Genomic DNA, 11,890 nt, shown 5'->3' on the forward strand with positions numbered 1-11,890 from the left:
ACTATTACTTGGATTTCTTACCCACCCTTTGCCATGAGGACCCAGGGTGTATCACAACAATATAAAAATAAAATATCAAAGTCAGTTGTTTAAAATACACATACTATGAAGAATAGAACATTGTGGTGTAGAAAATCAGAGAATTATATTTAGTAAAATGATACTCTTTTGGAGAGCACTTGAGGTACTTTTTAGCTTAGAGACATATACCTCATTCCCCCTCCCCCGCCAATAATGATCTTTTGATTTCCAGCTTGTTTAACTGATGTTTATGCAAACGCTGTGGGCTGGATTCAACCAACAGGTCCTGGTAGCAGAAGCCAGTGCTGGCACAGTGGGGCTTTCCGCACACTCCTCTTCCTATGTGCCCCTTGCGCCTCCCTCATCTGCCTTGGGGGGTCGGGGGGAACCCCCAGAACAGCACATGGAAGGAAGAGAGGGAAGATTGTTTTGTCGAGCCCTGATGGAACAATCTCCTTAGCACAACACCCATTGATTTCAGACCTGCCCTGAAGGCCAAGTCCATTTGTGTTTATGAACCATGCTTCTTAATGTTTGTGTTTCTGCTTTTTTCCCCAGGGCTCCCTGGTATCCCGTGAAGCTAGTGATAAAGAGAAGGTAATTTGAGATTATGGCTTTCTGGTGAAAGGTGGTGGCTCTCCCTCTGTTTTGATGTGTTGTGAAGTGATTTTTGGTTTGCTGGCTTAAACCTCTAGATGATGATGGACCTCTTTTGCAAAGGAAGATAGAGCCATGACCTGAGAGCATATTTATCTCTTTAAAAAATTAGGCAAGGGCATATATGCATTTACATTGCACTCCTGGTATCTGCATGTGCTAGGCAGAATAAACAGACCTTGACTAAACTAGAAGAAGTGGAGACTGTGGAGGCTTAAAATATGAGCAAAGGGGTATTACTGGTGAGTTGTTTCCTTGGAATAAGTTTGCAGGATTAATGTTTGCCTTGACATCAAATTCCAGGGTGTTGAAAATGGAGATCAAGAGGGGAGGGGCTATAACTCAGTGGTGGAGCATGTGATGTGAATGCAGAGGACCCCAAGTTGAATTCCTGGTATCACTGGTTTAAAAAAGGTTCCAGTAGCAGGGGGTGGAAAAGGACCTTAAAAAGCAGTTGCCACAGGCAATTCCAGGCTTAGGTGGACCAATGGTTGGCACCATCTTATGGAACTAAGTAGCATTTAACATTATAGTCAGGACTTCTGTGCGCTGTGATTCTGTTGGAAGCCCAGCAGAAGAATGTAGCCATGGGCACAGAATTCAGCTTCCTGAAAATCCTTTTGAGGCAGGGGGTAATTCTGCAGTGATCTCCTGGCCAGGAGATTTATTGCATAATAAAGGTCCATGTTGTTCTTGAAAGTGATCTTCCTGAAAACTGGGAGTTAGTTGCGTTTTATTATTTATTTAAAATACCGTATTTTTCGCCCTATAGGACGCACCTTTTCCCCTCCAAAAATGAAGGGGAAATGTGTGTGCATCCTATGGGGCGAATGCAGGCTTCGCGCAGCTCTCCGCAAAGCACGGGAGCCCGGGGCTGGGCTCCCACAGCTTGCAGAGAGTTGCCTGTTCTGGGGGCTGGGGTGGGGGAATTTCCCCCCTTTATTTCCCCCCCAAAAAAACTAGGTGCGCCTTATGGGACGGTGCGTCCTATCGGGCGAAAAATACGGTAGTTAGATGGTGCCCCATAACCATGTTCTGCGAGGGCTTGCAAGAAGGTTGAAAGCAAAATTAAAAAATACTTTCAGTGCGCTTCTTCATTGTTTTGGCTTGAGTTCTGCCCTCCAAGTCTAGATTCAGCCAGCTGTTGACTCAGCCCCCATGCCTCCTCTTCATTCGAAATACGTTTCTGTTCCTTTCTAGGGCAAGGAGCTACCAACCCTCAAGGACATTGACTTTCGAAACATGAACCAGAAAGTGTACGTTGACGAAGAAGCCAAGAGAGATTTCATGGAGAAATTAAAGAGAGATGTGGAGGTACTGTGGCTTAGGGGGCCTAGCCCTGATACAGTCACAGCAAGACAGGAGCAGCTGGTCAATGCATATCAGTAGGAAATGATCCGCAGGCACAGAAAGGGATTTATTGACAGAACAGGGACTTTTTCGGGAACTACACAGCCATGCTTTGAAACATGCTCCGTTTTTGAGCAATGTTCCCTGATAAAGAACTTATTCTAGCCCCAAATGCCTTGAGTTTTAATAGGCTTTCAAGCTAGTGTCAAGAAACAGGAGTGCTAGTGCAGGGTTGCATCCCTGCCTCCCGTTCCTAAGAGCTATATGTAACTATTTGTTCAGGGATGGAGAATTGGATCCGGCGAGCAGGATGGATCTTGATCTCCCACGCAACCTAGTGGGCAAGTTTGACTTGACAGTTGCCTGTCCTGTTCATGCTCGTGCAGTTTGGAAATCAAGTTGCGCAGGCCAAGGTGCTGTGCTTTGCAAGGCCCAACAAACAGCGGATTGCCAGGGCTGGCATAGATCATTGGGGCTTCCCAAGTGCTGCTTGTTGGGCTTTCCCAGAGCTTTGCAAGTGCTGCCAATCAAATATGTTACTTGGTGTATGGCTGCAGTTCCCAGAGTTCCCTGAGAAAAAGGATTGAATGTCAAAGCATGATTGGAATTGTAGCTCTGCAAGGGGAATAGTGGTGTCCTAACAGCTCTCAGTAGGATGCGGGTGGCGCTGTGGGTTAAACCACAGAGCCTAGGGCTGCCGATCAGAAGGTTGGTGGTTCGAATCCCCGCGACGGGGTGAGCTCCCGTTGCTCGCTCCCTGCTCCTGCCAACCTAGCAGTTCGAAAGCACGTCAAAGTACAAGTAGATAAATAGGTACCGCTCCGGCGGGAAGGTAAACGGCGTTTCTGTGTGCTGCTCTGGTTCGCCAGAAGTGGCTTAGTCATGCTGGCCACATGACCCGGAAGCTGTACGCCGGCTCCCTCGGCCAGTAAAGCGAGATGTCGGCTACGACTGGACCTAATGATCAGGTGTCCCTTTACCTTTACCTTTACCAGCTCTCAGCACCATGGACAAATTACAGTTCCCAGGATTCTTTGGCGGAAGCCATGCCACTTTAAGCCATGCCACTTTGGGGACCACTTCAAGCTGTACAGTGCAGATAGAACTGTTTTTTGGGATGGCAGATCTTCCCCACCCGCCCCAACCCAAATTTGCTGCAATGAGATGAGGTTAGGTTCCAAGACTAGAAAAATGCTCCCAGCCACTATCTCATCAGCTATTATATTTCCTTGGGGACTGAGTCTGCAGAACTGAAAATGCTTCTGCAGTGCAAGATTCACCCTATTAGCCTTAATGACTGCTAATAGCATGTGAGGTGGGGGGTGGGAAGGCTGCAGCTGCTTGGAGTCTAATTTCTAACCCAGTATTCCACACAGCGTTACCCCTTCCGTCAGCTGAGGCCCACCCTGACATTCCTCCCCACCCCACCCTCTTATCGCTCTTGAACATCGCTTGTGACCCAAATCAGGGAAACGATAGAAAATTAGGTTTTGTGATTTACAGAACTTGAAGCATTTTTGAGGACAGAAATTGGAGTCGCCTAGTGACAGCCCCTAGGAATAATCTGCCTGAAATTTTCCCCAGCATGGATGCCCTTCTGCTAGTTGGTCTCTGTGAAAGCGTCTGCACAGGCCGCATTCACATGAGCAAAGAGAGAGGAAGAAGGCCTTGGATTCTTCTGTTTGAATGCCCTGCTTCTGTACTCTGGTGTCTTCTCATATACGTAACGCTTCCAGAAAGGGTCCACAAAGTGGCTTACCCCAAAATTCCCCTCTGCTTTCCTGAGAGGGGCACCTGGTAGCGGCAGCATATGCCTTGCATTCAAACGTACCTCAGCCACAAACACCCGGTGGTGTATCAACCTTGGCTTCCCATGTGCAATAGAAATATTTTATTTTATTTCATTTCAGAATGAAATGAGGTTGGTTAGATTGGGAGAGAGAAGTAATAATAATATTTTTTTTATTTGTACCCCATCCATCTGGCTGGGTTTCCCCAGCCACTCTGGGCGGCTTCCAACAAAGATTAAAAATACATTAAAATATCACACATTAAACTTCATTAAACTGAACAGGGCTGCCTTCAGATGTCTTCTGAATGTCAGGTAGTTGTTTATCTCTTTGACATCTGATGGGAGGGCGTTCCACAGGGCGGGTGCCACTACCGAGAAGGCCTTCTGCCTGGTTCCCTATAGCTTTGCTTCTCACAATGAGGGAACCGCCAGAAGGCCCTCGGAGCTGGACCTCAGCATCTGGGCAGAATGACGGAGGTGGAGACGCTCCTTCAGGTATAACTGGCCCAATGTCACCCATTGAGCTTTGTGGTTGAGTGGGGGTTTTGAACCAAGGTCTCCCTGGGCCTAGTCTGACACTAACTACAACTTTGAATACTTGAAATGTGCGTAACTTTATTTATGATGATGGTTACTTCAAAGATAGATGCACAAGGGGAAACTGAGCCATATGTTGTTAATATTTGCATGCACAAGGATTTACGGAGTATTAAATTTTATTGCATTTGCATTTTTCCCTTCCTGTAGCAGAGGTAATTCTTCCCTCCTCTGTTTTATCCTGACAACAATCTTGTGAGGTCGGTAAGGCTGAGATGATAGTGAGTTTCATGGTTGAGAGAAAATTTGAACGAGCCGTGCAGTCCCTCCACCAAAAGAGCTGTTGTAGCATCCTGGTTAAGCACGTGAGATTTGAGCCAAGAAGTCCTTGGAACAAAATCTCAGATATGAATTCTTACAGCCTTGACCCAGCACCTGGGATCTGCAGGTGCTGCTGACCTGATCTGTGTGTAGTGCCGTAAGGATTACTGGGATAATTACATGAAGTGCTTTGAACATTCTCAAGCGCTGTAGAAATGCAAATTATTAGCACTAGTAGTGGCACTATTATGCCAGGGTGGCATAATGGTTACAGTGTTGGCCTATGACCTGGGCGTCGAGGGTTCAAATCCCCACTCAGCCATGAATCTCACTTTGCGCCAGTCACCATCTCTTAGCCTAACTTACCTCACAGGGTTGTTGTGACGATGAAATGGGTAGGAGGAGAACCATGTACACCACATTGAGATCCTTGGAAGAAAAAGATGGTACATAAATGTAAGAAATAAAAATATATAATTAATAATAGTACTGCATCCATTAATACAAGTAAACGCTTACCGAATAATCCCTACTCCTTCAGTGCTTTAACTTCTCTCTCGGTGAGAATGCCTTAAGCATCTGAAGAACTGAGGCACATATTCACACAAGTGTGGACTGAGACCCTAAAGTAAAGCTCTCTAGGTCTCTAAGGCCCCATACTGGGGTGTGGGATGGTTTGTGGCCCCTTCCCTGCCTCTTGATGCCAGTCGTGTCACTTGCGCATGACATTTTTGGCTCCCATTGTGTAAGTGTTCAGTCTGTGATGCTGGAGAAGTTTTGGTGGGTTTGCCAGCTTTCTCAGCATGATGAAGAAAATACTGATTACTAATGGTGCTTCAGTCAACTGAGCGGAGGCAGAACAAGGACAGGAGTCTGAGAGTCAAAACCTGGAGGCATTCCAGTTACAAAGGAGGAACACTGCTTTGAACAGCCAAGGCAATTAATCAGGGGGACAGGCTGCCAGGAGAGGGTGGTTCTCTTTTCTTCCCCCCACCTCCCCCCCCCAAGAAACACCACATGCCACCTTTGGATTAAAACTGCACTCCCTTTTTAAAGAAGAGGAAATGGTCTTTATTTTTCCTGATGAATCCAGAGTAAATTCTGCCCTCTGGGTTTTGCACTTACGATCAGTAGCTGAATTCCTACACAAAAGATAATTTAATCCGTAGTTAACCCTTGGTATGTTTATAAAACAGGCAACCCCCGATTTGGACAAGGGTTTTATTCAGGATCATCGCGTGCAACGGCAGAGCGTGCATAAGCCCGTTATGCTCCCTTTTCCAGCCACTTCCAGATTGCCACAGTGTACATGTGCACATGTCTATTGGGCACGTGTATCTTGGTCGTTGCCTGTTGGAAACTGCCCAGAGTGGCTGGAGTATTATTATTATGATTATGATTATGATTATTATTTGCATTGCACAAGGGGTTGTCTGTTTTGCTGATGCAGAGACAGCACTGGATAACAATCAGTTTTTTAGAGGCGTTCCACTTGTAATAACTAGAAAGCAAGCCCATTGTTAACTTCTTAGTTTACTGGCAATTGTGTCCATATGTTCAGTTCCTAGTGCAACTAAAGATTATGGACTACAGCCTACTGTTGGGGATCCATGACGTGCAACGAGCTGAACAGGAAGAAGACGAGGATGTGAAAGAGGAAGAGGAGGATGGAGAGGGTGAACCTGGGGGTGTGGCATCAGTAGGTTCCTATGGAACTTCTCCTGAGGGTATTGGCAGCTATCTCAACTCCCACAAGCCTTTGGGACCTGGCGACTTTGACCCTTACATTGATGTCTATGCCATAAAAAGTGCTGAAAGTAAGTAAGGATAAGAGGGAACTTTCCACAAGTCAACTTTGTCTTTCGTCAAGACACCTTAATTATCCTCTGTGACACAGGAGTCAGTCTGCCTACTTTGTGCCTTTGATTGCATATTTCACTGAAAGGCAATACTCCAGCCAATTATTTACACATTGCAGCAATCTATAGCAGCTCTCCCTTTGCCCCTCCCCTTGTGGAAGCTGCAAACCACAATCCTTGTTTTAAGTTTTGTGTCTCAACTAGGAGTCGTGGCTCGTTCCCCCCACCCCCAAACAAATCATGACATGAACCTAAGATTTGTTTTTGACTTCTATTTGCTTTTTGCTTCTGTGAAACAAACCACATTCCCCAATTCAGATAAAACACTAGACCTAACCCAGGGATCCTGGTTTGTTGCTCCCACTTGTAGAGAAGTGAAGTAGGAGCCATTTACATGCCCATGGTTAACTATGCTTTACCATGACATGGTACGCGGGTGGCGCTGTGGGTTAAAGCACAGAGCCTAGGACTTGCTGATCAGAAGGTTGGCAGTTCGAATCCCCACGACAGGGTGAGCTCCTGTTGCTCGGTCCCTGCTCCTGCCAACCTAGCAGTTCGAAAGCACCTCAAAGTGCAAGTAGATAAATAGGTACCGCTCCAGTGGGAAGGTAAACGGCGTTTCTGTGCACTGCTCCAGTTTGCCAGAAGCGACTTAGTCATGCTGGCCACATGACCCGGAAGCTGTATGCCGGCTCCCTCGGCCAATAAAGCGAGATGAGCGCCGTAACCCCAGAGTCGGTCACGACTGGACCTAATGGTCAGGGGTCCCTTTACTTTTACCTTTTACCATGGCATGCAAACATGGCTAAAAGAGAGTTTTACCATGAATGCTGTGGAGTTAACTGGGGAAGAAAACTGCAGAAATCAGAGACAGAACGTGACTAGATTGTTGTGTGTATGCATGCATCAGCAAGATTGTAGTGCAAGTATGTTATCTACCCTTTGGCACCAAATTTCAACGCCTTTTAATTTTTAATAAAAGTTTGTAGCCCTTGGGGGTGCACACAAAAGCTGTGTCAGCTAGTGCCTGCTACGATCTGAGATGTCAAACAGATTTACACAAGATACCCATGAACAAGCTTCCATTTTTTGCCTTATGTGGATCCTGCTGTGATCCTGAAGAGCTTCATAGGACACAAGACACAAGAGCTTCATGGGAGACTCTTCCGTTATAAACTAGGTCCTGGAAGTCCTGTCTTCTTTCAAGTCATCACTCCTTCCTCCTTTGGGTCTTTCTTAAATGTGGAATCTAAATGTCAGCTAAACTACACAAAAATAAGAAGATGTGTACATCTGCTCAACTTGCTTAGTTTTGATTGCAGAAAATGTGTCTTGTGGAAGAGAGGGTGGCACACACAGCCCTTGCTGCAGGCGAATCAGGTGGATATCTGCTTCCTGGAGAGGAGTTAGATTTGATGATAGGGATTCTGAAGTTCACTTCCTGCCACTGTAGTGTTTTCTGGATGCTGCCACTGATGGCTTCATCTGTAAAATGCAGGCTTCGTTAGGAAGAAACATGTAGAAGATGAATTAATCATTCGTGAATTGTTTGTTATACTTGGGGCAGGAAGGGATTCTTCCCAAATTTAACTGATATAATCTAATGTTCTTTATGTGGCTTTTTTTTGCCTTTCCTCCCAGCTTGAGCTTGTTTCACTTTCTTGAGTTATTGGGCATTTTTCAGTTCTTATGCTACTTTGGTTTGGTGCATCCTATTAATTCCTACTTACGTCTCATGTACCCTTGACGGTGTAGTTTTATGCATTGGGTGGGGGGGGGGTGCTGACAGGTTTCCTCCTGCCCCCACCCAGTCCTAAGGTTCAGTAACTCACATTTTGCCCTGTTGGAATCCAGTGCAGAAAGAGCCTCGTGGCATGAGGGTGTGTGTCTGCGTGTGTGTGCGTGTGTTGGAATGCAGAGGGTAGCAGTGCCCATGAGCTTCATTGACTCTTTACTTTTCTAGATAGCCCCCAGAAGGAGGTTTATTTCATGGGCCTGATTGACATCCTCACACAGTATGATGCCAAGAAGAAGGCTGCCCATGCAGCTAAGACCGTCAAGCACGGGGTGAGTCTGGCCTGCACAGTTCTTCACAATGGGCCCCCTCGGTGTGGACTCTGGTGGCCCACAGCTAGCCTTACTAAATCAAAGAGTCAACTACAACCCCCAAGGGAGGATTTCCAGACTTCTGGTCAATTTCATAGCATCCATAGTGGTGACTGTAGCCACAACCTAGAGACCAAAAAAGGTGGGCTGGTGAGACAGCATCATCTTCAGGGGGTGGGGTGATAAAAATGTCACACCGTGTGAATGATTTATTCCGAAGTCATTTTTATTGCATAATTGGCTTAATCCTTTTTGTGCCAGAGGCACTTCCTTGAAATAAAGTGGCATCAGTACTAAACTAGGCCAGGGTTGGGGGTTATATAAGGCCAAAGCAGACATTGGAAAGCACATGTCTGTGAGAGAAATGGTTGATCAAGGCCATTTTCAGACTTCTGTTCAGATGTTCTCTCTTCCTTGCCCTTCCAATATATTCGCTCCTCAAACTGTTATTTTTCCTAGTGCGTGTGGAAAGATAGGGGCGTTTTATGGTGGTTGTTGACACTTTGTCTTCCATTTCAGGCTGGTGCAGAGATCTCCACGGTGCATCCAGAACAATATGCCAAGCGCTTTCTGGACTTCGTCACGAATGTATTTGCTTAGCAGTTGTGCAGTCTGTCTTGTTGGCTGAAGCTTCAGATCAAAGGCTTTCCTGCCCTCCTCCCCCCACCTGTAGTTCTCCCTCTCTCCCCCACCCCAATTCTCAGTAAGAGGGATGGTTCCCCCCCCCCTGCTGTTTGGGTCAGCAGGAGAGTTGGGTTGACTTGAGCCCCATTGTGGCTGGTCTGGGGGATGGCTGCTGAATCAAGTGCCTTATCTTTGACCTTCCGTCAGGATGAACAACCGTCCAGAGCACTAAAGAGGTTGCTGCTTTTGAAGGCAGCCTAAGCAGGAGAAAGATGGCTGGCTTCAGATTCATCCCAGCATTGATACTCTCTATCCTCTAAACTGTACAGGGTACATGCTACATTGGTGACTCTGGTCAGGGCAGGATCTAAGCTCACACATAAGGTTTAATGGTATTTTATTCAGAGACAGAATAATATGCAATAAGAATTTAGTCTTGTGCCTTGAAAGAAGGGGGTCAAGTGGATTCTTCCCCATTTATGCAATCAATTCCCTTTGAGGGTGACTGATAGTATATATTAACTTACCCCATGATACCCAGTGGTAGTGCCTCTGTGTTCCAAAGTCCTCCTCCTCATTCTTTACCTCGTCTTTCCCACCCATTGCTGGAAGGTTGTGCTGTAACCCAGCCCTCCTGAGTGGCGCTGGCTCCTTCTAGCACTCTAGTAAATAGCAGAGGCTTTGATGAGCATCCTGTGAGCCTAGCACTCCAGTTCTCACCCCCCGCAGTGCAGCCTCCACTAAACCTTGTTGCCAAAGTTCTGCCCCTTACAACAAGAGCCTCTTCCACGAAGGGCTGCTTTCAGAAGTCCTATGATTCTCCCTCAGCCATCACTCCAAAGGAGGATTAGAACAGATTCAGGGTTTGGGAGCTACTTCAGGGCTGCCCGTGGGGATTTGAGAATGTCCTCTAGGAGGCTTGCTGTGCCTGCTTTGGCAGAGGGAGATGGGTGTGTGTAGGGGAGAAGAGACAGAATTGTTCTGGCCCTGTGTAATATATTGCATCCAGCTGTTCCCCTTGCTTCAGTAGGTACCAGACTGTGTTGAGTAGCTCTGCTCACTAGTAAGGCTGTGACTGTAGTAAGTCCTGGCTTCCCAGCTCCACCCAAAGATAGCTTGTCCAGTTGAAGCCTCCAGAAAATGTCAAGGCGAAAGCCTTATCTGCTCCCTGTTTTAGCATAGCTTTTGGGGACAGGATGATGTGGAAATGCCATGCCCAGGAAGGGGGCGTTTTCAGAAGCATTATGTGTGTGTGCGCGCAATCTTGTGAAAGGGGCCCTAAATGTTTCCTTCTGATCTAACAAACTTATATGCTGAGGGATATCAATCTGTCTGTCAGTAGCTGTGTGATGGGGCTCTCTGAAGAAGCAGTTTATATGCCAAGGAGCTGTGAGGTGTCTTAAAGAGAACATCCCTCTGTAATAGTGTATTCATTAGTTCAGCAGAGCACAGCTGTCAAGGTTGATCACGGGCCAGTTGCTCTTCCTGGACTGGCGCACCAACTTAACATGCCATGGCAGCTGTTCTGGTAAGGGGAGAGGCTTATGGCCGGCTCTGACAGTGGCACAGCCACCCAGCCAGCTGCTTTAGGCCTAGAACTCGGGGTAGTGCTGTGCTCTTCCATCAGTTCCCTCCCCTCTGCCCCCAATATTGTGGTTCTGCTGGGACTTGATGCCATTCCTTCAATGCAATAAAGCTTGTGCCATGGAAACATGCTTGTGCCCTGGGGCTGTTGTACTATCAGCCCCTTTTCAATGTTTCTTATTGTATAAGACGTTGTGTATTTCCAGTTCACTCTTGTATCACATAGAAATAAATTATTGAACCAGAAGTTGTCTGCATGCAAAAATCCAGCTGTACCTGAGCTGCTCCTATTCTGCCAGTACGGGAGAAGCCCAGTGGAAGGACAAGGCTGCTCCTGCTCGTTTGGACTAAAAACTGTACCCCAGTAGCACAGAGAAAATGCTGGGGGGGGGGCGGATCTTACACAAGCCCTAATATTGGTCGCTTTGCATGCCTGTACTGGCCATGGCGATGGTTCTGGACACAAAAATCATGATTACTGCTGGCAGCCAGGATTAATTAGGGGGAAGATGATGCCCATATTACTTGGGGTGCACTTGCCTTTATTATGTGCTGCTTACCGTAATTGTCCTGGCTTGAACTTTCTCACTGAAAATAGTTTTGGAACCTGTTGGTTGTTGGCTGCCCTGCCTTTTCCGAGTGCCATGCTGCCTCGCTCACTCTGAGGCTCCATACATAATAAATCCTGTGTTCATGCATCCAGAAAGACTACCATCCTTTGCAACGGCAGTGCAGAATTTAGTGCAGACTAGAAGCAACCCTCAAATAAACCCATATACTGTTTTAACATCTTTGAATGCAATAGGCTGAGAGGCTGGCCCGTGCTTCTGGAGCGTGCTCTCCTGCTATTAGATGTAAATGCTGTCTCTTGCTTTTCCAAGTGCCCACCTCCATGGAACATGAAGAGTGCCTGGGTGGAATGCAGTGAGCCTAAATAAATTAAAACAGAGTGCCCAAATACCCATTACTATGGCCTCCTTACTATTCATTGCTGCCAATCTTTATAGCCATTCAGAAAATTAGTATAGCTACCCTGAGA

The 11,890-nt window shown here is 46.7% G+C and overlaps 1 protein-coding gene across 3 annotated transcripts in view; it reads left to right on the forward strand.

The window, feature by feature from the left end:
* Positions 1 to 11,098, forward strand: part of PIP4K2C (phosphatidylinositol-5-phosphate 4-kinase type 2 gamma) — a 34,834-nt gene extending 23,736 nt beyond the window's left edge. For all 3 annotated transcript variants that reach the window (XM_053370798.1, XM_053370806.1, XM_053370816.1), the window contains 5 exons: positions 580 to 618; positions 1,879 to 1,992; positions 6,240 to 6,495; positions 8,501 to 8,604; positions 9,163 to 11,098. In XM_053370798.1, the coding sequence (XP_053226773.1) occupies positions 580 to 618; positions 1,879 to 1,992; positions 6,240 to 6,495; positions 8,501 to 8,604; positions 9,163 to 9,243 (594 nt within the window). In that variant the 3' untranslated portion in view covers positions 9,244 to 11,098. The remainder of the gene's footprint in view (positions 1 to 579; positions 619 to 1,878; positions 1,993 to 6,239; positions 6,496 to 8,500; positions 8,605 to 9,162) is intronic.
* The last annotated feature ends 792 nt before the right edge of the window (positions 11,099 to 11,890 follow it).

This window comes from Podarcis raffonei, chromosome 2, assembly GCF_027172205.1.
Source record: "Podarcis raffonei isolate rPodRaf1 chromosome 2, rPodRaf1.pri, whole genome shotgun sequence".
NCBI classification, from domain to species: domain Eukaryota; kingdom Metazoa; phylum Chordata; class Lepidosauria; order Squamata; family Lacertidae; genus Podarcis; species Podarcis raffonei.